This window comes from Carcharodon carcharias, chromosome 1 (genome assembly GCF_017639515.1).
Source record: "Carcharodon carcharias isolate sCarCar2 chromosome 1, sCarCar2.pri, whole genome shotgun sequence".
In the NCBI taxonomy this organism is placed as follows: Eukaryota; Metazoa; Chordata; class Chondrichthyes; order Lamniformes; family Lamnidae; genus Carcharodon; species Carcharodon carcharias.
Window position 1 is genome coordinate 43,640,779 of NC_054467.1, and position 27,798 is coordinate 43,668,576.

General features: G+C 41.2%; 1 protein-coding gene across 1 annotated transcript; it reads left to right on the forward strand.

The window, feature by feature from the left end:
• ccna2 (cyclin A2) lies at positions 1–26,213 on the forward strand. The gene is made up of 8 exons (XM_041185763.1): positions 1–393; positions 1,889–2,123; positions 8,504–8,616; positions 11,701–11,924; positions 12,850–13,054; positions 13,510–13,623; positions 23,690–23,823; positions 24,924–26,213. Exons 1-8 carry the CDS (start codon positions 196–198, stop codon positions 24,985–24,987), a joined length of 1,287 nt encoding a protein of 428 aa, XP_041041697.1. The 5' UTR covers positions 1–195; the 3' UTR covers positions 24,988–26,213.
• The last annotated feature ends 1,585 nt before the right edge of the window (positions 26,214–27,798 follow it).

Here is a 27,798-nt window from a genome sequence, read left to right on the forward strand (position 1 = left end):
AGGGCCTTTCCTTCCTCAACCAGCGGGGGCCTGGGCTCAGCCAGAGGGGAGGATACACATCTCCGAGCCGCCAGCCTGTTTAGCTCCATCCCGATTTTAACCTGACGGGGGTGTATTTTACTTTTTACAAATATATATATTTTTATTTTTAAAATCTGATTTTATTTTCCCTTCTTAACATCCCCCGAGCTCGAGATGTTTCGGGCTTCTCGCAACGATGCTTCCAAGGACTGGGAAAACGTGTTGCCCTCGGGCATGAAAGCCGCCAACTGGGAGGACCAGGAGCCGGGAGGTCGGGAGCGGAGTGCCGGCAGAACCGCCACCCCCATGGGCGGCAGGAAGGCGCTCGGAGTGCTGCAGAACAACCAGGCTTTACAGCCCCATCACAAGTCCGTAAGTAAAGAGGCAGGTGCTGTCACTGGGTGGTCTGTGCAGGCACAAGCTGGGGTCTCTAGCACAGGCTTCTCCGCTGCGGGGAAGGCTCTGGCCATTTCAGATGTATCAAGGAGAATCTGGGCGGTATTATTGAATAGCGTGAAGTTCAAATTGCCCCAGCACCATTCTGTTTCCGTTTCTGCGGTTAATTTGACCGTCTGCTAACGTTGAAGATTCAAGCTTCTAAATTGGTGATTTGCCGAGCTGTAGAAGAAGAAAGCCAGGCGTTAATCTTTATATGCTTGTGGCAGTCATTCCTTGCTTTCATGTAATGCGGAAATGTATCGAAGGGAGTTTGCTATGTCTGTAAACCGTAAAAGAGAAACTGTGCTCTTCAATTTTCTATCAACGCACTAGTCAAAATGACCTTGCTACTCTAATAGTTTCACTTTTTTGGAACATCCAAAGTGCTCCATAGTAAAGTCTAGGGCTGAAAATTCAAATCGCTCTGTTTCCCAGGACCATCAGATGTTGGGAAATCGTTACTGAATGCTAACGTGGTTGGCTGGGATTCCGTGGCTCCGACAGGAATGAATTTGTGAACCAGCGATCCCACTGGAATGGGCACGCTAGCAATAAAATAGACAAATTATAGGAAAACCAAGTATTCTTCTATATAGCTTGGGTAGTATTTTAAATTGATGCGTTCCTTCCAACTGGCGTTACTAAAACTTGATTACCTTTTATGCATGTGGAGGATACCTCATGAATTTGAATTTATGGTGGCTGCAGGAATAATTGATCTTAGTTGCCATTGATGAGGTTTTCTATAGCCTATTGTGGGACTATGCAAGCTTTTGTCTTCTATGACTGGAATCCTTGGAAGCCAAGCATTAAAATGTATTCGCAAATGCAGCAGCTGTGGTAAATATATCATTTGCAAGCTTCCAGGCCTGCAAAATACAAACAGGACAACATTAGCAAAGAAGAATGAGTATAGTACCAAGATTTGGGGTCTGTACCATGGCCTTCCCTCCTCACCTGCACCCTATTTACATCTATTTCGTGTTTTTGCAATCCTAAATTCGTAAGTGATTGCTAATTCTGCATTTCACCTCAGCAAGGTGATAACTTGTATCAGAACATTTCCAAGGGCAATATCAGCCCTCCATATTTCGCCCAAGTAAACCAAGTCGAGATGTTGGAAGTGTTTGGGTGAGGTAGGTGTCACATGGATCCTAATTTGTCTTCATTTTGTTTTCAGTTATGCACTAACAGCAGAAAACTTCTTATTTTTTTCTCCCTCTGAGTCCATTTCAGAATCCATAGAGCTAATGCAAACATTTTTTAAATGTTTTTTTAAATATAAAAATAAGGTTGTGCATTTGGATCCAATTCAATCATTTTCTGAACAAGGTCTTTTGTTTCTCTAATCCTGTCACAAATAAAAGTTATGCTCTTCAGGCAAAAATCTGCACTCTGATAATTTCATGTGTCTACACTGTACACACAGGTTTCAACATCAGGATTTATCTGCAGCAATGAAAACTCTGGTCCATTACCAGCAGGAAAAGCACCAACAAAACCATCATTCACTATCCACGTAGATGAGCCTGATGGTGCTTCACGGCGAAGTACAAGCAGTAATGCAGGAAATGCTGCAAGTCTGACACTAAATTCAACTGTACTGTCACTTGGAAATTGCAAGCCTTTGGCTACCATTGAGTGTGCTGCAAATGTTAGTTTTGGTAAGTTTTGCACGGTCTGGTTATATCAGAATTTACACGGTGACTTTTTTTGCAACTCGTATTTTTAATCTGACATCACAATCCATCTGTTATATTGCCGAATGTTGTCTTCTACATTGAGAGTGAGTGCCCTTGACATAAAGGCAGCATTTGTCCAGTTGTGGTACCAAAGAGCTGTAATAAATTGAAATTCATGGGAATTGTGGTGGGGGAAAAGCTCCTTACTTGTTGCAGTTATATTTAGCACAAAGTAAGATGGTTGTGGGTGCTGGAGGCCAGTCATCTCCACCCCAGGATGTTGCCAAAGGAGTTCCTCGGGATAATATCCTAGGCCCAACCATCTTCAGCTGCTTCATCAATGACCTTCCTTCCATTAAGGTCAAAAGTGGGAATGTTTGCTGATGATGGCACAATGTTCATGACTATTCATGACTACTCATACTGAATCAGCCCTTGCCCATATGCAGTGCAACCTGAATAACATAACAATATTCAGGCTTGGGCTGATGTGTGGCACAAACATTACTTGCCACTTAAGTACCAGGCAATGACCGTCTCCAACAGGAGAGAATCTAACCATCTCCCCATGACATTCAATGGCTTTACCATTGTGAAATCCCCTGCCATCAACATTTCTGGGTTGGGGGGGGTGTTACCATGATCAGAAACTGAACTGGACCAATCATATAAATACTGAGGCTACAAAAATAGGTGTAACTCCTGACTCCCCAAAGCCTGTCCATCACATACAAGGGTGCAATGCAGGATTGTGATGGAATGTTCCCCACTTGCCTGGATGAGTGCAGCAACACTAAACACTCAAGAAGCTTGACATCATCCAGGACAAGGCAGCCTGCTCGATTGGTAACCCATCCACCACCTTAAACATTTCCTCCACCACCAATACCCAGTTGCAACAGTGTGTAACATTTACAAGATGCACGGCAGCAGCTAGCCAAACCCCCTTTGACAGCATCCTCCAAACAGGCAGCCTCTACCACCTAGAAGAACCAGGTTGGCAGCGACTTGGGAATATCAAGTTCCCTTCCAAGTCACGCATCATCCTGACTTGGAACTATAATGCTTTTTTTTAGCTATCACTGAGTCAAAATCCTGGAACTTCCTAACAATCACTGTGGGTGTACCTACACCCGATGGACTGCAGTGATTCTAGAAGGCAGCTCACCACTGCCACCTGATGGGCAGCAAATGCTGGCCTTGCCAGTGATGCTCGCATCCTATGAAAGAATTTAAGCTAAACTCTGTAGTGAGAGTTTGCAGCATCTTAAAGCAGTGGGGCGAAAGTAACAAGGTGTGCATCTATGTACTATTTAGAACATGAAGCACCAGCTCTGAAATCTTGAGTTTTCTTTGATGTTGTATTCACTTTTTATCAATTAGGAGAAAAAATTCTTCCAATCTTTGCCTTTCTCTTCCTTTTGTAAGATAGTGTTCAACATGCTTGTAATACTCTGATAGTTTGACCCTTCGTGTGAAAGCTAGAAAATTAGTGCTAGTATACTGTTTGACCACTGACATCACCACATCCAAGCTGGCTCCTTGATTTGCTATGTAGTCTGTGCCTTTTGGATAGGAATCAGAGAATGAGAAACCTAATTGTGTTTCTCCACCTCAGCTGTTGGTCCTAAGATGTGTTTAGTCTGAGGACCACAGATCGATGCAGTGGTTTCTCATGTCTTTATTCTTTTAATTGAAGAGTATTAGCCTTGTAACTGCAGCACCTCCAGGATACAAGGTTCGCTTGGGTCTGCGTGACCGAAACTGGAAACAAACTCTGTGCTCTTATGACCCCTTGATTTATTAATATAGTTTGCCATTCTGTTTGCTGTTCTATTTTGCCCCAGTGACTGGGTATATTCAGAATTTTTGACCAATTTTGGTTTGTTCACATGCAAGACCTTGGTGTACTGAATGGGCATAATAGATGAAATTATATATTTATATTTAATCTTTGTAGGCCCTTTACTGTTTCATCAGAATTGACTGCTTTTCCTAGTTCAGTATCATCAATGTATGTTGAGATATTTGAATCCAGGTTTTTTCTAAATTTAAAAACTACTATAGTTATAGCACTTTGGGGCACTTTTAGCACGACTTCATATCTTTCCTAGATGTCACTCGATCAAGTTTACTCCTTAAGCCGGTTTCTACTTCATTTCTAGTTTTATGTCAAACTCTCTACTTTAACATTTAGGAAGGACAGAAAGTGAGGAAAAGGTGGAGGGGTGTTCTCTGTTAATGATGGTATTAGCACAATAGAGAGGGATGATCTTAGTTCAGGAAACCAGGATGTGGAAACAGTTTGGGTAGAGATGAGAAATGGTAAAGGCAAGAATTCACTTATGGGAGTTGTGTACAGGCTCCTTAATAGTAACCACATGGTAGGATGGAGCATAAAGGAAGAAATAATGGGAGCTAGTCAGAAAGGCTAGGCAGTAATCATGGGAGATTTTAATCTACATATAGACTAGAAAAGCCAGATGGGCAAAGATAGCCTAGAAGAGGAGTTCATAAAATGTTTCTGGGATAGTTTCTTGGAACAGCATATTCTGGGGCCAACCAGAGAGCAGGCTATACTCGACCTGGTATTATGCAATGAAATGGGATTAATTAACCTCATAGTGAAGGCACCTCTTGGTAGCAGCGGCGATAATACAACTGAATTTTACATTCAGTTTGAGGGAGGGAGAAGTGGGTCTGAAACTGTTTGTTTGTTTTTAAACTTAAATAAGGGCAATTATGAGGACATGAAAGCAGAGCTGGCTAAAGTGAATTGGCAAATTAGGTTAAGGGATAGATCAATAGAGATGCAATGGCAAACATTTAAGGGGATATTTCAGAATACACAGGATAGATACATCCCAATGAGTAACAAAAAGTCCAAGGGACAGAAGCACTATCTGTGGTTAACTAGAAAGGTTAAAAATAGTATTAAACTTAAAGAAAAAGTATATATTTGTACAAAGATAGATGGAAGGCCAGAAGATTAGGCAGAATATAAGGATGACTAAAAGATCAATAAGGAGGGAAAACTTAAAGTACGAGAGAAAGTTAGCCAGAAATATAAAAAGAGATAGTAAGATTTTCTATAAACATGTTAAAAAAATGTTAAAGTGAACGTTGGTCCTATAGAAAGTGAGTCTGGAGAAATGATCATGGAAAACAAGGAAATGGCAGGCGAATTGAGCAGGTATTTTGCATCAGTTTTCACTATAGAGGATACAAGTAACTGCAGAACCAGCAATGAATCAGGAAATGGAAGGAAGGAACTCAGGAAAATTACAGTCACTAGAGAAGTGGCACTGAGTAAATTGTTGGAGCTGTGGGTTGATAAGTGCCCATGTCCTGATGGACTTCATCCTAGGGTCTTAAAAGAAGTGCTGTTGAGCATTGGTTCTAATTCTCCAAAACTCCCTAGATTCAGGGAAGGTCCCATTAGATTGGAAAATAGCAAATCTAACTCCATTATTCAAAAAGGGAGGGAGCCAAAGTAGGAAATTACAGGCTAGTTAGCTTAACATCAGTCATAGGGAAAATGTTAGAAGCTACTATTGAAGAAGCTATAGCAGGACACTTGGATAAGTTCAAGGTAATCAGGCAGAGTCAACATGGTTTTGCGAAAGGGAAATCATGTTTAACCAACTTATTGGAGTTCTTTGAGGAAGTAACATGAGGAAAAATTTTTCACCCAGAGGGTAGTGGGTGCCTGGAATCCACTGCCTAAATTGGTTGAGGCTGAAACGCTTAACTCATTTAGAAAGTACTTGGATCCGCATCTGAAGCGTTGTAACCTGCAAGGCTATGGACCAGGTTCTGGAAAGTGGGATTAAATTGAGTGTCTAGTTTCTTTTTATCTTTTTCTGGCTGACACAGGCTGAATGGCCTCTTTCTGCACCATAACTTTTCTATGGTTCTAGGTAATGTGCTGTGGATAAAGGGGAACTGGTGGATGTACTGTACTTAGATTTCCAGAAGGCATTTGATAAAGTGCCATATCAAAGGTTATTGTGTAAAATAAAAGCTCATGGTATGGGGGTAACACATTGGCTTGGATAGAAGATTGGCTGGCTAATGGAAAGCAGAGAGAAGACATAAATGGGTCATTTTCTGGTTGGCGGGATGTAACGAGTGGTGTGCCACAGCATCAGTGCTGGGAAGCTCAACTGTTTACAATTTGTGTAAATGACTTGGATGAAGGGGTGGATGGGATGGTTGCCACACAAATAGGTAGGAAAGTTAGTTGTGAAGAGGATGAAAGGAGGCTGCAAAAAGATATAGGTTAAGTGAGTGGGCAGAGATCTGGCAAATGGCGTATAATGTGGGGAAAAAATGAAATTGTCCATTTTGGCATGAAGGATAAAAGAGAAGCATACCTAAATGGTGAGAGACTGCAGAGCTCTGAGATGCAGAGGGATCTGGGTGTCTTAGTGCATGAATCGCAAAAGGTGAGTATGCAGGTACAGCAAGTAATTGGGAAAGCTAATAGTGTTATCATTTATTGCAAGGGGGATTGAATACAAAAGTAGGGAGGTTATGCTTCACTTATACAGAGCACTGTTGAGACCATATTTGGAGTACTGTGTACAGTATTGGTCACCTTATTTAGGGAAAGATGTAAATGCATTGGAAACAATTCAGAAAAGGTTTACCAGATTAATACCTGGAATGGGCAGGTTGTCTTATGAGGAAAGGTTGGACAGGCTAGGCTTATATCCGCTGGAGTTTAAGAGAGTAAGAGGTGACTTGATTGAAACATAAAAGATCCTGAGGGGTCTCAACAGCGTGGATGTGGAGATGATGTTTCCTTATGGGAGAATCTAAAACTAGGGGTCAATATTTAAAAATAAGGGGTTTCCCATTTAAAATGGAGATAAGGCATTTTCTGAGGGTCGTGAGCCTTTGGAACACTTCCTGAAAAGGTGATGGAAGCAGAGTCTTTGAATATTTTATTTGAAAACAAGTGTGAGAATTTTAAAATCGGCGTGTTTAAACAGGAGTCAGTGTAGATCAATGAGTATAGGGCTGATGGGTGAATGGGACTTGGACATGGAGAGCTGAAGTTTGGATGACCTCAAGTTTACGGAAAATAGAATATGGGAGGCTGGCCAGGAGTTTGTTGGAATAGTCAGTCTCGAGGCAACAAAAGCAGGAATATAAGGTTAGCAGCTGATGAACTGAGGGAAGGGTTAGGGTTATAGAGGTGGAAATGGGCAATGCTGATGATGGCACAGATGTGTGATCCAAGGTTCAGAACAGTCCAATTTAGCCTTGGATGGTTGCCAGGGTGAGCAATGGAGCTGGTAGCTATGAAACAAAGTTTATAGCAGGAACCAAAGACAATGGCTTTGACCTTTTTTCAATATTTAAATAGAGGGAATTTCTGCTTACTGGAATGTCAGACAAGCAGTCTGACATGGTAACAGTGAAAGAGCGGAGAGGTGGTGGTGAGGTAGAGCCACCCTTTTGTTTCAAGCTTGCCACTTCCTCTGTTTGCATTTGACTAACTTGGTTTCCACCCTGCCACAGTATTGTGACTGCCTTACTCAAAAGTGCTAATGACATTGTGACTGCAGCTTGCTATCTTTTTGACACTGTTGAATCTAGGGGAAAATGTAGTGATAGTGCATGCTGACCGAAGGTAGACATTTAATTCCTTTGCACCATCCCCTCCCCTGTCCTGCAACAGATTTCATCTACTTCTGTTACTAGTTTGGGAATCAAACTTTAATTATTTCCCCTCTGCCTTTTTCTAATTTGCGGTTGTTGGGTGAAGGAGCAAAGTCATTACAGGAGCAGAATTGGGGGTGGAGGGGCGCAGCTTGTTTTGTGTTCCAGTGATCCTGGCTTCTGATTGTACAGGGTAGTGCAATGCAAGTGCTAGCAGCAGTTCAAACAGCAACCAACATTGCAACACACTCATCCGTGTGGAGCAAATTCTGCATATCAGTAAAGATACAAAAAAGAAATCTTAGTCTGTTTTGGCTCATTTCAACCAAACCACTTACTGAACAGTAAAGTTAGTCAAAGGAATGGTGTACAATACTGGCCTTAATTCATTCGTGGCATTAACACTGCTGATGCAAAGTGAATGTTCACACCCTGAGATGCTGCTCCCAAGTTTCACTTAACTTCCTATTCCTTTGACTTTAGTGCCAAAGACTATAAAACTGTTAACTCTATATGGAGTGAAATGCCTAGCTGAAAAAGTTCGTAATTTCTTACAGTTTGCACAAAGTATTTTTGTGTAAAAGCAGTTGATATTTATAAGTAGGACGGACATCATGTTAATTCACTATATAGTCATGGAAATAACTTTGGTTAGAATAGGAGCCTAATCAGCTTTCTCTCTTTTTTAAAAGATTCCCCGATGGTGCTGGACATGTCAATATCTTCAGATGAAGAAAAACGAGTAAATGCTAATGCTTTACCTGAATATGCAGATGATATTCACAAATACCTTAGAGAAATGGAGGTAAAGATCCCTGGGCATATCTATCCTTAGTGCTTCAGTTTTTGAATGTTTTGAACCCACAATATGTCTGCAAATATATTGACTCACATTATTCAAGCATGAAGTTTATTTTGCTATTCCTTTTTGGTACTGGACTTGTGTTGCCAACTCTTAATACCTTACCGAAATGACCATTTATCATGTGAGCTTCGACTGTATTGGTAGGTTGCTCAACAATGTGAAACTTTCCAGCCAAGTTTTCAGTGTTTCTCTAACATATGAAGCCCTGGATTGTATCCTTTTAGCCCAGGTACATTGAGCTAATATCGTGAGGCTCTGACAACTGTCTTAGTTGAGATTTGCTAATTCATAAAACAGTGATCGAATCCAGGACCTTAACTGTACAGATTTCGCGCCCTCACTCTGCGACCACCACCCCCCCCCCCCCCAACCACCAAGCACTTGGCGATCAAGAAAACCCATGCAGGCAGGGATGCAAGTAAAACATGTACTGCATTTTTGTTTTGTTTAATGGATTAAACTGTACAGTAGTTTTGCTTCTCCCCCACAAAGTTACTGATGGTTAGATCACTTTTTAAAAATTTCATTCACAATATGTGACATCACTGGCAATGCCTGTCATTATTGCCAATCATGAATTGGGTCTTGAATACACCTGATGACTTGCTAGACTACTTCAAAAGGCAATTAAAAATTGACAGTGTTGCTGTCAGTGGTCACATAGGCCAGACTCGGTAAGGATGGCAGATTTTACTTCCCATATAGGACAATAGTGAACCAAATGGTTTTTTTCTTGCAATCTGACAGTTTCATGGTCACCATTACTTGTTTCTTTTCATTCCTGGTTTTTAAGTTTTTTAGATAATTTAATCCATTTAATATCTAGTTGATAATACAAGTGAGAACCAGGCTGAACATAGAAAGTTTAGATAAGTTTTAAAAAAGGAAAATGAGAGGCAGATTATGAGAAGAGACTGTTAGCCAACGTACAAAGGAATCCAAAAGTCTTCTGTAGCCATATAAACAATAAAAGGGTAATAAGTGGAGGGCTGGCACTGATTTTCGGACCAATAAAGGAATTTGCACGTGAAGGCAGAGCATAATTGAAGTACCAAATGAGTACTACTTCCTTAGTGAGGAAGAAGATGCTGCCAAAATCATGGTGAAAGAGGAGGTTGGTGTGACACTGGATGAGCTAAAAATTGATGAGGTGACACTAGAAAGGTTGCCTGTGCTTAAAGCTGATGAGTTACCAGAACTGGATCAGATGCGTTTGAGGAAATTGCAGAGGCAGTGACTATAATCTTCAGACCTCTGGATGCAAGAGTTGTGCCAAAAGACTGGAGAATTACAAATATTACACCCTTGTTCAAAAAAGGGTGTAAGGATAAATCCAGCAGCCACAGGCTAACCCGCTTAAATTTGAAGGCTGAAAAGCTTTAAAAAAACAATTATTTGGTATAAAATTAACAGTCATTTTGCCAGTGCAGATTAATTGAGGAAATTCAGTACCAATTTGTTAAAGGCAAATCATGTTTAATTGATGTAATTGTGTCTTGAGAGCTGATATGGGTAATGTAGTTGATGTGGTGTACATGAACTTCCCAGAGGCATTTAATAATGTGCCATAATAGGCTTGCCAACAAAATTTAACCCCATGGAATAAACGGAGCAATGGCAGCATGGATACAAAGTTGGCTGAGTGATAAGAAACAGTAGTGGTGAATAGTTTTTTTTGATTGGAGGAAGATATACAGTGGAATTTCTCAGGGGTTGTCCCAGGACAACTGCTTTTCTTTATGTAGTAATGGCCTAGGGCGTACAGGGCATAATTTCAAAATTTGCAGATGACACAAAACACAGGATTTAGAAGTGTGAGCAGGATAGTAATAGGTGTCGAGGAAATATTCAGGCTGGTTGAATGGGCAAAACACACGGCAATTGAAAGTTGATGTAGAGAAGTGCAAAGTGATATGTTTTGGGAAGAAGAATGAGGAGAGGCAGTATAAATAAAGGATGTTCTGGAGCAGACACCTGGGGTACATGTGCAGAAATCATTGAAGGTGGCAGGGTAGGTTGAGAAAGTGGTTAAAAAGGCAAACAGGATCCTGGGTTTTATGAATGGGTGCACAGAGTACAAAAGCAAGGAGGTTACAATAAACCTTTATAGAACATTGATTTGACCTCAGCTGAAATATTAATTTTGGGCACTACACTTTTAAGGATGTGAAGGATTTATTGAGGGTGCAGGTAAGATTCAGGAACATGGTTCCAGGGATGAGGAACTTCAATTATGTGGAGAGATGAGAAACTTGTATTGCTCTCCTGGAGAGGAGAAGGTTGAAAGAAGATTTGATAGACGTACTCAAAATCTTAAAGGGTCTATAGTAGATAGAGCGGAACAGTTTCTATGGAACAATTGAGAACCAGAAGACACCTATATAAGGTGAGTGGCAAGTTAACCAACGGCAAGATAAGAAATATTTTTATTCAGTAAGCGCTTAGGATCTGGAATGCACTCTGTGATGAAGGTAGATTCAACCATAGCTTTCAAATAGGAATTGGATAAGCACTTGAAGAGAAACATGGAGGGCTATGGGGAAAGGGTGAGGGAGTGAGATGAGCAGTTACTCTTGCAGAGTCTGCATAGACACAGTGGGCCAAATGGATGCCTCCTATGCTGCAAACATTCTGATAAATTTCAATTCCCTAGTTGGCATGGTCAGATTTGAACTTGTCCTGGGATCATTTGTCTAGTCCTCTGGACAACTAGTCCAGTAACATAACCACCTATACTACCATACCCAAAAATGAGATCCCAGCCAAAGGTAACAACAGATCTTGCAGAATTAATATTAAGCAGTATGGCAGCATGGATTGCACTAACTGTTCATAACTATGTAAAAGGGTTGCTATGCTGACAATTGGTTTATTATATATTGGTCTACTAGCATTTATGATTTGCTTCTTGCTTTGCTTAATTTACTGTTCAATGGAGAAAAATAAGCTTGGACCAGTGGTGGTCTTGGACAGATCAGATTTCTGGGAAACTGATATTTTGCATTTTTTTTTCTTACCAATTAGCTGAAATGCAGACCCAAAGCAGGGTACATGAAGAAACAGCCTGATATAACCAACAGTATGAGGGCTATCCTTGTTGATTGGCTGGTGGAAGTTGGTGAAGAATACAAATTGCAGAATGAAACATTGTATCTTGCTGTAAACTACATTGACAGATTCTTGTCATCCATGTCAGTCCTCCGAGGGAAACTCCAGCTTGTAGGAACTGCTGCCATGCTGTTGGCATCGTAAGTATGAGCCTCACTGATTAGCTTAGTTTAATTACTTAAAATTTCTAGCTTTCTGTTTTTGCTTTCAATTTAGTGATGTCGCTTTGGGCTTTAGCTCCTCATCTGTCATGGGGTACCTAATTGTGAGCCATTTGCAGTTCCCTAACCATGGCTCCCTGGTCCTCAAAGCCTAGACAATTTTGTACCGTTTTTGCTTTCATTTCCTGTTCGCTATTTTATCCAGTCTGAATTTAAGGCCAAAGATTTGGAAAAAGGGATTTAGTCAACAGCACTAATCATAAATTGACCTAATGTTTGCAACCTAATGTGAACATCGAAGTTAATGTTAGTACTAAACTACTACTCTGACTGAACTCAGCAAATCAGCATTGATTTGGAGTTGAAAGTGTGACTTTTCCTAACCAGATATCACTGTGCAGGAGATTCTACAAAAGGAAGGGGAACAACTAAGTTATGGTCCATTTTGGGAACCAGTGACATAGGCAGAATTTCAGGAGCAAGGTAAAGGATTAAAAAACAGGACGGGTTCTTAAGATCCAGAGGGCGCTACCTGAAAGGGTAATGGAATTAGATTTCATGGAAACTTCAAAAGGTAATTGGACATTACTTGAAGAAAAAAAATCAGGCTTGTGAGAAAAATGATAGGACTAAATTGGACAGCTCTTTCAAAGAGTTGGCATAGATATGATGAACTTAATGATCTTCTATGCTGTATTCTTTCTATCTGTTCAATAACATATTAATGCGTATCTGCCCCTAACCATCCAAAGTCATTTTGGATGTGGGTGGAGAATAAAATTAATGATATACTAAAGTTGACTAATTGCAATCTTATTTTGATAAGATATTCTTGTTCATCAAACTTGAGATAAACTGCCAATGTTATTACTTGAAGCATGCTTATGGACCTTGTTTCCTGCAGAAAATTTGAAGAGATATATCCCCCTGAGGTTGTTGAATTTGTATACATAACTGATGACACCTACACAAAGAAGCAGGTTCTACGGATGGAACATCTCATTCTTAAAGTTTTGTCGTTTGACTTGGCAGCACCAACAATAAACCAATTCCTTAATCAATATGTTGGGCGTGAGAAAGCCAGCAGTAAAGTTGAGAGCTTATCCATGGTGAGTATTCTGTGGGTTCCCTTGTATGTGACCTGTCTCCAGGTTCCACCAAACCAGGTTTAGTTTTTCTAATAAAATTTGTAACTTTCAGTTACCTCCAAGTTTTGAAGGGCACATTTGTCCTCCTGTTGAATCTTGAATTTCACTAATAGTGGTTGTGAATAAGCTGCTGTGGAGGAGAAATTTCTTCACTCGAGTTGTGAAATTCTGTACCCTGGTCTGCTGTGAATGCTCAGTCATTCAATATATTCGAGACTGATGCGAATAAATTTTTAGGCATTAAGGAAATCTGAGGTGGGGGAGAGATACGGAATAGGGTGGGAAAAAGGAATTGCTGTTGAGGTTCAACTGTAGTCTTAAAGGATGTTGAAACAGGCTCAAGGTGCTGTATATGGCCTGCTTTTGCTCCTATTTATTGCTTTTTTAACCAGAATATATCTCTCTTCCCTTGACAGTACCTGGCAGAACTCAGTTTGATTGATTCTGAAACATTCCTGAAATATCTACCTTCTGTCCTTGCTGCATCTGCCTTTTGTTTGGCCAACTATACAATATCACGAACTAGCTGGGTGAGTTATGAGTGGCTATTGCAAATTCTCAATGCCTTTGTACAGAACTATACCATTTGTGGTTAACTATAGGAGAACTCTTGGGATTTGCTATTTAGGCCTTTAACCCTTGATTTTTTTGGCAATTGTTATGTTTCTCAAATTTTCTCTTGATTTCCAATCCACTTACCTGGTGAAGATTGGGCTTTGTTACTGCCAGACTTTTCCAATGCACTCATGGCTGGTACCCTAGGTTCTACCTTCCATAAACAGGAGGTCATCCAAAACTCTGCTGCCTGTGTTCTGACTGCATCAAATCCCACGTTCACTGACCTACATTGGCTCCTAGTTAAACAAGCGTTTTTAAAAAAAAAATTCACACCCATCATTTCAAATTCCTTCCAGGTCACACCTCTCCCTATCTCTAAATCTCTCTAAGTCCAGTGACAAGTAACATTGCCTGATACTTGTGTGGCAGAAGAGGCCACTCTCCAAGAAGAGAGTCTAAGGCTCTCCCCGTGACCATTTGTTGGCATTGCCATCACAGAAACCCCTCCATCAACATCCTTGGGGTCATCATTGATGAGCTGTTTAACTGAACCAATCATTTAAATACTGTGGCTACAAGAATGGGTCAGATGCAGGGAATTCCAGTGAGTAAAGCGCCCCTTGACTCCCCAAAGTGGTGTCCACCATTTACATGGCACAAGTCAGACGTGTGATGGAATAAACCACACTTTCTTGGATGAGTGCAGCTCCAACAACACAAGAAGCTCAACCCCACCCAAGACCAGGCAACCTTCTTGATTGGCATTCCACCAGCACTCCTATAGGATGCACTGCAGCAGCTGAACAAGGCTCCATTAACAGCACCTTCCAAATCTGGGAGCTATCGTCTTGAAGAACAAAGAAAATATGTTGCCATTATCTTACTGTTGCTGGGTCAAAATCCTGAACTTTTTACCCAACAGTACTATGGGTGTACCTACATCACAACGATCGGCGCATTTGAAGAGGCAGTTCATGACTACCTCGAAGGCAATTAAGGATGACCAATAAATGCTGGTTTTGTTAGTGACACCCACAGCCCATGAACTAATTAAAACAGTGTGGCATGATTACATACGGTTAACCCTATCAGTTGGTGTTGTGGGATTGCTTAGCTTTGGCTATAGCGTGCAGCTATTGCTGGTTTGGCATGCTTGTAATCCTGTTTGTGGCTTTACCAGATTGGCGTCTCATTTTTAAGTACAACTAGTGCCCCTCCTCTGTTTCTCCTTGTTGAACTGGGCATGGTACCCTAGGTTGATGGTAATACTGAGGGATATGTTGCAGCATATGGTTTAGATTATGGTGAAATACAATTGTGTTGCTGTTAACCCAAAACACCTTGTGGTTGCCAGTTTTGAGCAGCCAGATTTTTTTCTGAATCCATTCCATTTACAAGGGTGTTAGTGCCACACATTATGATGCATTGTGTTCTGGGGGCAGGACTCCATCTTTACAAGGATGTTGTGGTCATCATTGTACCCCCTTTTTTATTTTGGGGGGGGAATCTGTGGGTCCTGGAGCGGCTGCACGTGTGGAAACTTGGAAATGGTTGATATGTGCACAGCCTGCATAGAGGGAAAATTGGTTACCCCTACCAATGCATTGTCTCAAATGGATGTGCCTATGACAAGTAGATTTGAGGATGAGGTCAAGTAGCTTCTTAACAAAAACAGAATTACCTGGAAAAACTCAGGCCTGGCAGCATTGGCGGAGAAGAAAAGAGTTGACGTTTCGAGTCCTCATGACCCTTCAACAGAACTCAGTGAATATTAGGAGAGGGGTGAAATATAAGCTGGTTTAAGGTGGGGGGGGAGAGAAGTTGGGGGGGGTGGGTGGTGGGGTCTGGTTGTAGAGATAAGCAAACAGTGATAGGAGCAGATAATTAAAAGATGTCACAGACAGAAGAACAAAGAGGTGTTGAAGGTGGTGCTATCTAAACGAATGTGCTAATTAAGAATGGATGGCAGGACACTCAAGGTACAGCTCTAGTGGGGGTGGGGTGGAAAGACTAGCAGGGCATAAAAGATATAGATTTAAAAATAATGGAAATAGATGGGAAAAGAATCTATATAAATTATTGGAAAAAACAAAAGGGAGGGGGACGAAACGGAAAGGGGTGGGGATGGAGGAGGGAGTTCAAGATCTAAAGTTGTTGAATTCAATATTCAGTCCAGAAGGCTGTAAAGTGCCTAGTGGGAAGATGAGATGCTGTTCCTCCAGTTTGCGTTGGGTTTCACTGGAACAATGCAGCAAGCCAAGGACAGACATGTGGGCAAGAGAGCAGGGTGGAGTGTCAAAATGGCAAGCGACAGGGAGGTTTGGGTCTTTCTTGTGGACAGACCGCAGGAGTTCTGCAAAGCGGTCGCCCAGTTTACGTTTGGTCTCTCCAATGTAGAGGAGACCACATTGGGAGCAACGAATGCAGTAGACCAAGTTAGGGGAAATGCAAGTGAAATGCTGCTTCACTTGAAAGGAGTGTTTGGGCCCTTGGACGGTGAGAGAGGAAGTGAAGGGGCAGGTGTTGCATCTTTTGCGTGGCATGGGGAGGTGCCAAAGGTAGGGGGTGATGGAGGAGTGGACCAGGGTGTCCCGGAGGGAACGATCCCAACAGAATGCTGCCAAGGGGGGGGTGAAGGGAAGATGTGTTTGGTGGTGGCATCATGCTGGAGTTGGCAGAAATGGCGGAGGATGATCCTTTGATTGTGGAGGCTGGTGGGGTGATAAGTGAGGACAAGAGGAACCCTATCATGTTTCTGGGAGGGAGGAGAAGACGTGAGGGCGGATGCGCGGGAGATGGGCCGGACACGGTTGAGGACCCTGTCAACGACCTCGGTTAAGGAAGAAGGAGGACATGTCAGAGGAACTGTTTTTGAAGGTAGCATCATCAGAACAGATGCGACGGAGGCGAAGGAACTGAGAGAATGGGGTGGAGTCCTTACAGGAAGCGGGGTATGGGGAGCTGTAGTCGAGGTAGCTGTGGGAGTCGTTAGGCTTGTAATGGATAGTGGTGGACAGTCTATCACCAGAAACTGAGACAGAGAGGTCATAAAGGGAAAGGAAGTGTCAGAGATGGACCATGTGAAAATGATGGAGGGGTGGAGATTGGAAGCAAAATTAATAAATTTTTCCAGGTCCCAACGAGAGCATGAAGCAGCACTGAAGTAATCATCGATGTACTGGAGAAAGAGTTGTGGGAGGGGGCCGGAGTAGGACTGGAACAAGGAATGTTCCACATACCCCATAAAGAGACAGGCATAGCTGGGGCCCATGCGGATACCCATAGCCACACCTTTTATTTGGAGGAAGTGAGAGGAGTTGAAGGAGAAATTGTTCAGTGTGAGAACAAGTTCAGCCAGACGGCGGAGAGTAGTGGTGGATGGGGATTGTTCGGCCTCTGTTCGAAGAAGAATCTAAGGGCCCTCAGACCATCCTGGTGGGGGATGGAGGTGTAGAGGGATTGGATGTCCATGGTGAAGAGGAAGCGGTTGGGGCCAGGGAACTGGAAATTGTTGATGTGACGTAAAGTGTCAGAGGAATCACGATGTAGGTGGGAAGGGACTGGACAAGGGGAGAGAGAAGGGAGTCAAGATAACGAGAAATGAGTTCCGTGGGACAGGAACAGGCTGACACGATCGGTCTGCCGGGACAGTTCTGTTTGTGGATTTTGGGTAGGAGATAGAAGCGGGCCGTCCGAGGTTGGGCGGCTATCAGGTTGGAAGCTGTGGGAGGAAGATCTCCAGAGGAGATAAGGTCATTGACAGTCCTGGAAACAATGGCTTGATGTTCAGTGGTGGGGTCATGGTCCAGGGAGAGGTAGGGGGAAGTGTCTGTGAGTTTCCGCTCAGCCTCCATGCCCACGCAAAAGATGCAACACCTGCCCTTTCACTTCCTCTCTCCTCACCGTCCAAGGGCCCAAACACTCCTTTCAAGTGAAGCAGCATTTCACTTGCATTTCCCCTAACTTAGTCTACTGCATTCGTTGCTCCCAATGCGGTCTCCTCTACATTGGAGAGACCAAACGTAAACTGGGCGACTGCTTTGCAGAACACCTGCGGTCTGTCCGCAAGAAAGACCCAAACCTCCCTGTCGCTTGCCATTTTAACACTCCACCCTGCTCTCTTGCCCACATGTCTGTCCTTGGCTTGCTGCATTGTTCCAGTGAAACCCAACGCAAACTGGAGGAACAGCACCTCATCTTCCCACTAGGCACTTTACAGCCTTCCGGACTGAATATTGAATTCAACAACTTTAGATCTTGAACTCCCTCCTCCATCCCCACCCCCTTTGTTTCTTCCCCCTTCCTTTTGTTTTTTCCAATAATTTATATAGATTCTTTTCCCACCTATTTCCATTATTTTTAAATCTATATCTTTTATGCCCTGCTAGTCTTTCCACCCCACCCCCACTAGAGCTGTACCTTGAGTGTCCTGCCATCCATTCTTAATTAGCACATTCGTTTAGATAATATCACCACCCTTAACTCCTCTTTGTTCTTCTGTCTGTGACATATTTTGATTATCTGCTCCTATCACTGCTTGCTTGTCCCTACAACCACACCACCTCCTGCACCCCCCCACCACCCCCAACCTTAAACCAGCTTATATTTCACCCCATTCCTAATATTCACTCAGTTCTGTTGAAGGGTCATGAGGACTTGAAATGTCAACTCTTTTCTTCTCTGCCGATGCTGCCAGACCTGCTGAGTTTTTCCAGGTAATTCTGTTTTTGTTTTGGTATTCCAGCATCTGCAGTTTTTTGTTTTTATCAAGTAGCTTCTTTCTTCCTGTTGATTCTCACCATCAACACGGTCTGGCAACCATGTCCTTCAAGACTTTGTCAGCTCAATTGGTGGCATAGGAACATGCTCCTAATTCATATTTTTATTTGTAAGAGCAGGCTCCTCAAGCCTGCTTTGCCATTTGATTATATCATTGATCTGATTGTGGTCTGAACTACTTTCCTGTCCAGCCCTTATAACCTTAGGTTCTTGATTAACAAGGGAGTTGATCTAACCCCGCTTTAAAAAATATTCAGTGGTGTTCTGAGCCTTGAGATGAAGGTTTAAATCCTTAACCCAGAGTGCATTCTGTTCCTTGCTATCCCTGGTGGTTCTTCTAAGTGGTGTTTAACATGAAATACAGACTCAGCTGATGAGGGAGGTGGTAATCATAGGTGTTTTTGCCCATGGTTAACTTGATGTCACAGAACTTCGAGGTCTGGCGCTAATGTTGAGGACCCCCATGGCTGCTCCCTATAGTTTACCATTGTGCTACAGCTCGGCAGTAGGATAGGACCAATAAGTCCTCTAAACTGCACAACGACAACAAGTTCCCATGCACAAGCTGGCTCGACGTTACCACAGATATGTGACCATGCCCGCACAATTTTCTAAATGGACACATCATTGAACAATTGTTCATACTTGCCAAAAAAGAAATTGGTATATTGGATGGAGATAAGGAATGATGAGAGGAGTTTGGGGTGTTGGCTGGAAGGTATGTTCCAGAGTGTGTGACTGTCAGGCACTGTGTGACAAACCTGTGGGTAGCTCTCCCAATTGTGGCACAAGTCCCTGGGTGTTTTGTGAGGAGGACTTTGCAGGACTAAGTGTGCCTTCATCACGGTTGATGCTGGATGATTTGTCCTTTTTTTTTTCTGAATTAGTCGTTTTTTTTTGTGCCAGTTTGATACAACTGAGTGGTTTACTAGGCATGTCGGAGGGCACTTGAGAGCCAATAATATCACTGGATCAGGAATCACATACTGACCAGATCAGATAATGATGGCAGATTTCCTTCCCTTTAGGACAAGATGGGTTCTTACAATAATCCATTACCCCATTATTGATGCTGATTTTTATTTCAAATTTATTTGATTTAAATTCGAGTTGCTTTGGTGGGATTTGAACTCGTGCCTCCAGATCATTGGATTTATAGTCCAGTAACACAACCACGATGCTACTTGCTGCAGTATCTCTTTTGTTGTGCTCATGTCTGCTTTTTTTTTGTTCTTTTGTGGGTGTCATTGCGCATCTGTTGCCTATTCCTAACTGCCCTTGTACTGAGTGGTTTGGTTGAGTGGCCATTTCAGAGGATAGTTGAGAGTCAGCTACACTGATGTAGATCTGGAGTCAAATGTAGACCAGATCAAGTAAGGACAGCAGATTTCCATCACTTAAGGACTTTAGTGAACAGGACGGGTTTTTACAACAATAGATAGTTTCCTGGTCACCATTTCTGAGACCAGCCTTCAATTGCAGGCATATTAATGGAATTTAAATGCCACCAGATTTAACTCACATCCCTAGGACATTTGCCTGGGCCTCTGGATTACTAGTTCAGTGACATTACCACTACACCACTATCTCCCCATGATTGTTACCTCCGATAATCTAGTGAACTTCTATAGCTTTGGGTCAATTTTTTCAAGGAAACCACTGATCACAATCTACAGCGCATCCCTAAAAGAACAAAATCAGTGCCCCTCTATATTCAGCACCACCTCATAGGAAGCCTTAAGGGAAGTGTGTGCATAAAGTACTTTTTGAGGATTTATATAATCTTCAAAGTAGTTTGGCACATCACCATTGACTAAACTGCCAGTCTGTGCCTATGTCTTGTGAAGGAGACAACCTACTTGATCTGCAGCAGATAGGTTGCTGAGAATATTCCTGCCCTGCATGGCAATGATAAGGGTGGCCATTAACGAAAGTATCATTTCCACCATGCCAACATCGTTCACTTTGCTAAGTGGGATAGACTAAGCATATCCAGCACCCATAACTTCACATGAATCAGGTGCTTTAGGGTATCAACAGTAATGCATTGCAGACTACAATAATCTGATACCCTTACCCCTTGAAATGAACTGCACTCACATGAAGTCATAGTCCACAGCACAGAAACCGGCCATTCGGCCTAATTGGTCTAAGCTGATATTTATGTTCTACAAAAAACAACTGCCCCCCCCCCCCCCACCAACCTTTTTAAGCATATCCTCTATTCCTTTCTCCTTCGTGTTTATCTCCCTTCCCCCTAATGCACCTATGCTATTTGTCTAACCACTACTTGTGGTAGCAATTTTCACATTCTTGCCACTCCTTTTGCATAAATATATTTCTCCTGAATTCTGTATTGGTCACTATTTATTTTGTTTTTATGCCTTCTAATTTTTGGGGTCACCCTTTTGTAGAGAAGAGAACTCCAACCTATCAACATTTTGAGAGAGAATCATCTCCTTGTAAATTCTCTTTGCTCCTCCATCAGTGCCTCTCTCTTAATAATGTGCACAGTCTTTTGAGTGTAACCTAATCCAAGGTTTGACACAAGTTTAACATAATGTCTTTGGCTTTCAATTCTCTTTTCCTAAAATTGAATCCCAGTGCTTGGTTTGTTTTTATTTAGAAGGGCTTTATTCACCTTGCTGATTTGAGAGATAGAAGGATCTTCCTGGAGGAGCTAACTTCAGAATGAGTTGTGAAGCAATTATACAAGGAGTACAGAAATGTGGTACCCAGTTTATACACAAGACCCTGACAATCAGCAAGATGTAAATGACCAAGTGTTTTACTGGTATTGGTTAAGGGATAAATGTTGGCCATGACATCAGGAAAGCGCTCATGATGTTAAAATGTTGTGAGAGCATCAATTTAACTTCTCATTTGAAAGACAGCGCCTCTGACATTGAACCTTTTTTCAGTATTGCAGTGAAATACCAGTCTAGCTTTTGTGCTCAAGTCTTTAGAGTGGGACTTGAACCTGCATGCCCATAGTGCCACTGAGCAGTGCCTGCTCAAGTGACTGGTCTAACAATTTTTGGATTGGGTTCCATGAAAAGTGTTCTCCAAACTTCTCATGCTTATGTAGAAATGACAATACAAGCAAACCTGTTGACATAACCTGATGTAACATCTCCCCACTGGCTACACCATCCTCCATTGACCACCACATACCCATCTGGCACCCCCACGCCCCCCTCCTTCCCACTTAGCTTACACATTTACCTTCTCCCTGACTTTGCCAAGTTTTATCTTCCACAGCAGCAGTAGTCCTGATCCATGGATATACCGAGTATCCATATCTTTTTATCCTCCTTCAGCTACATATTTAATTTAGTCTTTGCCAATGAGGCATCTGCAAACCACACCGTTGCAGCCCTACTTCTTCAAAAAATACTTTTTTAAACACCTAGCGCTAATCTTTATTCATATGTTTCTACTCTGCCTCATTGCTTCATGATTTAAATCATCTCTATCAAATCTCATGAACTTATCTTTAGTGAAAGCTGTCCAAATTTTTGAAGTCTTTCTTTGCCTTGTTATTTCCTCATACCAGACAATTGATCTGCATTTTTTCCATAGTATGGAGGCCAAAATTTCAAGCTTTACTCTAACAGTGGTCTTACTAAAGCTTTAGAGATTCACCATTACATCTTGATTTTAATATTCTATACCACTTGCCATAAAACCCATTATTCTACAAGCTTTTTTAATAGCCATATCTTCTTGAGATGCAGCATTTAAGGTCTTATGAGCTATAAATCCTCAATCTTTTTACACTCTTAAATAACCCAGCTTTTTTTAAACAAAAATGTACTGCCTTACATTTATTGAAATTGAATTCAATCTATCACTTTTTTTGTCTTTTCCATTGTTTTATCAAGATCCCCTTGCATCGTTTTGTCATTGGGACTATTTATTGTATATCCTATTTTAATATCTGTAAATTGGGATACAACTCTCTCACCTCATGTCAGCATTGTAGACAATAAAGAGGAGTGATTCCAGGCAGATACCCCTGGTGTTAACAACTGAGAAACTGTCCATAACTCTTAATCTATTTCATTCATTCTAATAATTTTTAAAATCCAATTTGGCACCTTCACTCTAATTTCTTGAGCCTTGATTTTCTCTGGTTGCTTTATCAAATACTTTTTGATGATCTACATTCTTGTATCCAGTGTATTTCCTGCTGCCTTATGTTTATTCGACAATATCTTTTCATATTGACTGCTTCTAATTATTTTCACTTGTAGATTTTCCCATGACAGATGGTGAACTAACTGGCCTGTAATTACTTGAAATTAAATGGGCACTTAAAAGAAATAAACTTGCAGGGCTATGGGGAGTGAGCGGAGGGGTTGGACTGACCAGATTGCTCCTAGGAGAGCCGGCATGAACTCGTGGGCTGAATGGCCTCCTGAGACGTATGACTCTTTGACAATCTTTCAGTTATTGAAAGCTGGTATTAAGTACACCCACCAGTATAACCATTAAACTTGCAGGGTTTTCTGTTTTGTACTACTTCTTGAAGCATGAAGTTTGCAGTGCATTTGCAGAATTCCAATTAATTGGACAAATCCTCCACTGCAAAATCTAGGGCCCTGAAGTTTCTTGGGTCATGATTGTGGTTGGTGCCCCCCTCTCTCAAAATAAAGCATTGGCATTGCTGGAGTTTGTGTGGCACATATCTCATTTCCATGGGGCATGTGGGTGCAGGTGCATCTCTGGTCTGGCTGCCTGATATCCATATTCAATTGTCTGCTGTTGGAGGGGAGGATTGCCCAAATTCACACTCATCCTAAACTTGCCAATGATACGAGTGACTTGAGCAAGAGGACTTTTCTTGAAAAAATGTGAGTATTCAAGGATCCAGGCTTGTTCCCTCTTCTGGTGGTTGTACTTTTGACCTACATCCCCACAAATACCTTTTGTAGAGTATTATTTTAATCAACTTACAATACGAACAACAGCTTAGGGAGCCCTGTTGTGGTCCAATCCATCACTTGCCTCTGAGACGCAGGCAGAAGTATTTCCTCTTAAAGCACTAAGGAAACTCCTGGAAATAGGAGTCTCTATAGATTCTTGGGATCCACCTGTGTTATGTTATTTACTTCACCGTCTTTATTGGGAAAACCAAAACTTTAAATTTAGAGCTAAATTGCTGGTTTCTTGTTTTTGACCTATGATTTTAGACTCTGCTTGCCAGTGGCTATTGTTTTGGTGCTTGCAGTAATTTCAATTGCATTTTCTTTACAGCCTAGATCATTAGCTCAATTGACAGGATATGTCTTAGAAAGCTTAATGCCTTGTGTGACAGATCTTTACCAAAACTACCTCAAAGCATCTGAACATGCACAGCAAGCAGTGCGGGAGAAATACAAGAGCTCGAAGTAAGTATGGTATTAACTGGCAATTTGATCAACGAGGAAGGAAATAAGATGATTGGGAATTTAAATTTTGTTTAGCCTCTCACTTGCTGCATGTATAGGATGTGCAAGTGTAACTTATCTTCAGAAGAAATACTTTCATGACTCAGCTTAACTGTCACCTTGCTTGTTACACACTGAACTTCACTAAATGTCTTTTAGCTTTCTTTGCATAAGGCCAATTCTTAAAGCAGTGAGATTTGAGATGGGTGTAAAAAAAAAAAAATGCAGTATAATTGTTTCATAAAGGGGACTATTTTGGGGTATAACATAACCAGGATAGACTAGAAAGTTGACAGTGTCCTACTTATGTCAAAACAGAAACAGAGCCTTGCAAGAATCTGGACACTTGAGCACCACTTCCTGCTATACAAACTTGTAGAAGCTGTATTTTGCCATGCTCAAACTGAGTCAGATTGCATGTTTCATCATGTATACCAGTTCTTAAGTAAAAGCTCCCAAACATCTGTCTCCTTTTGGATTCTTCAGGCTGCCGTGAAAGAAGGATGAAGCTGTTTATAAATGAGTATGTGGTGGAAATAACGTTACTGTGTACACTTTCTTGCACTTGAAGGTTTAAGAATTATGTAGCAGAATTTTGCTGCTAATGGGCTTGGTATGACTTGTGTTGATGCTTCAGAGAAATACAGTATACTGCATATAAAAAAAGTGATGCTTTAGTTGAGGTGTCCTTGTTGAATCTGTTCACCTTCTCCCACTTGGGTCAAATCTAACTCTGACATTTTACTATGTCTGTTTTGAGAGGCAGTTTAGATGAAAGATACGGCCTCAACTGGGATCCTTTATCAAGAACTTGAATCTGCCATGACTTTTAAGTTATTTCTTTTTAGTTACTGACTGTTCCTACAATACCACACATGCACACATTTATTGCTAACATGAAATATACTTTATATGTGAATAAATGGCAGGACCATTGAACAAGATAAAACTTCTCATTGCACTCTACCTTTGCTAGCTGGGTTGAGCTTCATGTGTTTCCACTAATTGTAGGGGGAAAAATAGTCATTTGTCCCATTTTTATAATGAGTTTTCTCTTGCAGGTATCATTGTGTGTCGACCATTGACCCACCACTCTCGTTGGAGCTGCTGCTTTTAAAACAGTGATGCTATCCACCTTGTTTAGTGTATATATTGCAAACATTTGTAGAACCTGAAAACTATTTTTGTACAGCTCAGTATTTTTGAAGCGAAATGTGGACTTTGACCAACTTGCCACTACAACTTCTAGCACTGGATAACTGCAATCTACACCAATAGTAATTTGCTGACTTTTGTGGGATATTACAAGCAACAGTTGAAGTATGTTTACTTGTACATTTTTATGAATTATGAACTTATGTGCAATCCCATTGTATACAACTTTTATATTTAGAGCTAAAATAACCAAGCCCAAATTAACCAATAGGATAAGTTTTGTTAATTCACTTGGGAAACTATGTGCGGACAATTTTTTTATCGCAAGTAGAATATTAGGTATCTTGGAAGAATGCCAATGTATGATTTTCAAATAATCCTGACTGGCTTCTTTCAAGCGATGTTAGTTGAACAAAGATGTTAATTAAAAATGCCAAGTGGGTTAAATATGGCCAGTCTGACCCAGTGCACTAATTTGGTATGGTAAATACCAGTGCCTCTACTATTTGAGTGGGAAAAGCTTGCAAATGTGGATTATAATGACTGCAATCTAGGCCTGTTGGGATATGCTCAATATTATGTCAAAAAACATTGAACACAATATAGTTAAACCAAGCATTTGGCATACTCTAGTTGAGGATTAGCTACTTTAGCTTATGATGTCCAATTCCATTGATTCCAATTCCATTGATGCCATTTCCCTGTTGCTTGTCAATTGGGACTAAAGTTCAAGAAGTACTATCAGTCGTGAATAGGTAAATGTTTTGTGGTTCGTAAGGACCCTGTTCTTGGTTAGAAAACCGCCTTTATCAGAAATTTGGCTCTTTTTTGAATAAGGAAAGTGAATATGCTCAACATTGCATCAACTTTTCATCTTTTTCTTGCATTTTCTTCACTCATCTCTTTTAAAGCTTAACCTATTGGCCTTTTTGGATGGGGCACATGGCAGGAAAAGGAATTTTTCATTTATAATTGGACAATCAATACATGAACACTGACTTGTGCGTTTTTTTAAGTGAATCCTCAACTCTCCTTTTGGTTGCACTAAACTTGTAAACCATCTCATTTTGTGCCTGAAAACCACAGCAGAACTAGGCAGGGAAAAATCAAGCCCGTTACCATGTCTATTTGAATGGCTTCCAATGTAAATTATGGAACATGTAACAAATTTACAAATAAACATGCATTAGATCAAATGTTGTGCTTGAGTATGAATAACAGATCTAGTATTTTTGAAATATTACTTAACCTGATGAGAATTTATCTTAAGTGCTTCAACACTTTGTCATTTTCAATTGTTACAATTTGGTGGGTTTTTTTAAGGCCATGCAAATTGCTTCTCTTGTGAATGTAAATGACCTGAACCTTGGTGAAAGTGTACAGTTGCAAAGTTTGTGGATAATGCAAAACTTGGAAATATAGTAACTAGTGAGCAGGATTGTAGCAAACTTAAGGACATATTGGTGAAAGGGACAGATGCAATTAAATTTGGTAAATAGTTGTTTGGTAATACAGTGAGTATTGCTGAAAAAAGATGTCTAAGCTTTATGTCTTGCACTCATCAGGATACAAGAAAATATGAGGAAAATAATTTATACTGCATGTGAAGAAAGTGCAGATTGGTTGGCAAGTGGCATTGCCATGGAGAATGCACCGGTGATGGTGACTGACAGTTAACTGCCAAACATTGTTTAAAATTTAAACCAGGCAGCTTGACCCAGACTGGTCATGGCATTGCTCTGAGGGATGAATCAGCAAATGGCTGTCACTTATTTTGTTTAGCTGAAATGGGTGCAATTTGTGTACATATTCTTCCTGCAAAGAACAGGGTCCTGTGTATGAATATATATAGCTTCCAGTACACACACATGCACCGCACTGCAAGCCTGACTATCTTAAATTGGTTATCAGCATAATTCTTAGCACACCGAGGATTATCTAGCAAATGTTGTGTGGTTCTAATCGCTGAATCACATCCAATGTTGGACATTGTTTTGAGTTTTGCAGGCAAGGGCTGGTTGGGTATGGTCTGTACCATGCCAGTTGTGTACAGCACCTGGGACATGTTGCTTGATATAATCTGCCAGTTTATGGGACGAATGGCCTGTACCTAGCATTACACTGGCACTGAAATTCATATACTACATTACTCATTTGTGTGATGGGCAGAACATCTGTCAGTGTGATGCTAGGTTTGTAGGCTGTACATTCCAAAGACTGGCGGATCGTATCAAACAACATGTCCCAGCCACTGTTTGCAATAGGCAGGGTTAAGGTTGTGCCCAACCAGCCCATGTCAGCAAAACTCAAAACAGAGCGTCCAACGTTAGATGTGATTCTGCAATTGGACAACATTTACTAAATAATCCAGCATGCTAAGAATTATGCCGAGAACCAATTTAAGATTGTCAGTCTGGTTCACAGTGCGGCGCATTTGTGTATATGGGAAGCTGCGTATATTAATACACAGGACCCTGTTCTTTGCAGACAGAACATGTACACACATTGTGGCTGTTTCAGCTAAACAAAATAAGTGACAGCCATTTGCTGACTCATTCCTCAGGGCAATGCCGTTAATAATCAGGGTTAAACTGCCTGGTTTAAATTTTGAATAATGCTTGACAGTTAACTCACTCACCATCACTGGTGCATTCTCCATGGCAACGGCACTTGCCAACCAATCAACACTCTCTCTTCACATACAGTACAAACTGTTTTTCTGCCTTATTTAGTATTAAGTGTCCTGATTGTAAGCCAAAAAGCTTAGACATATCTTTTCTT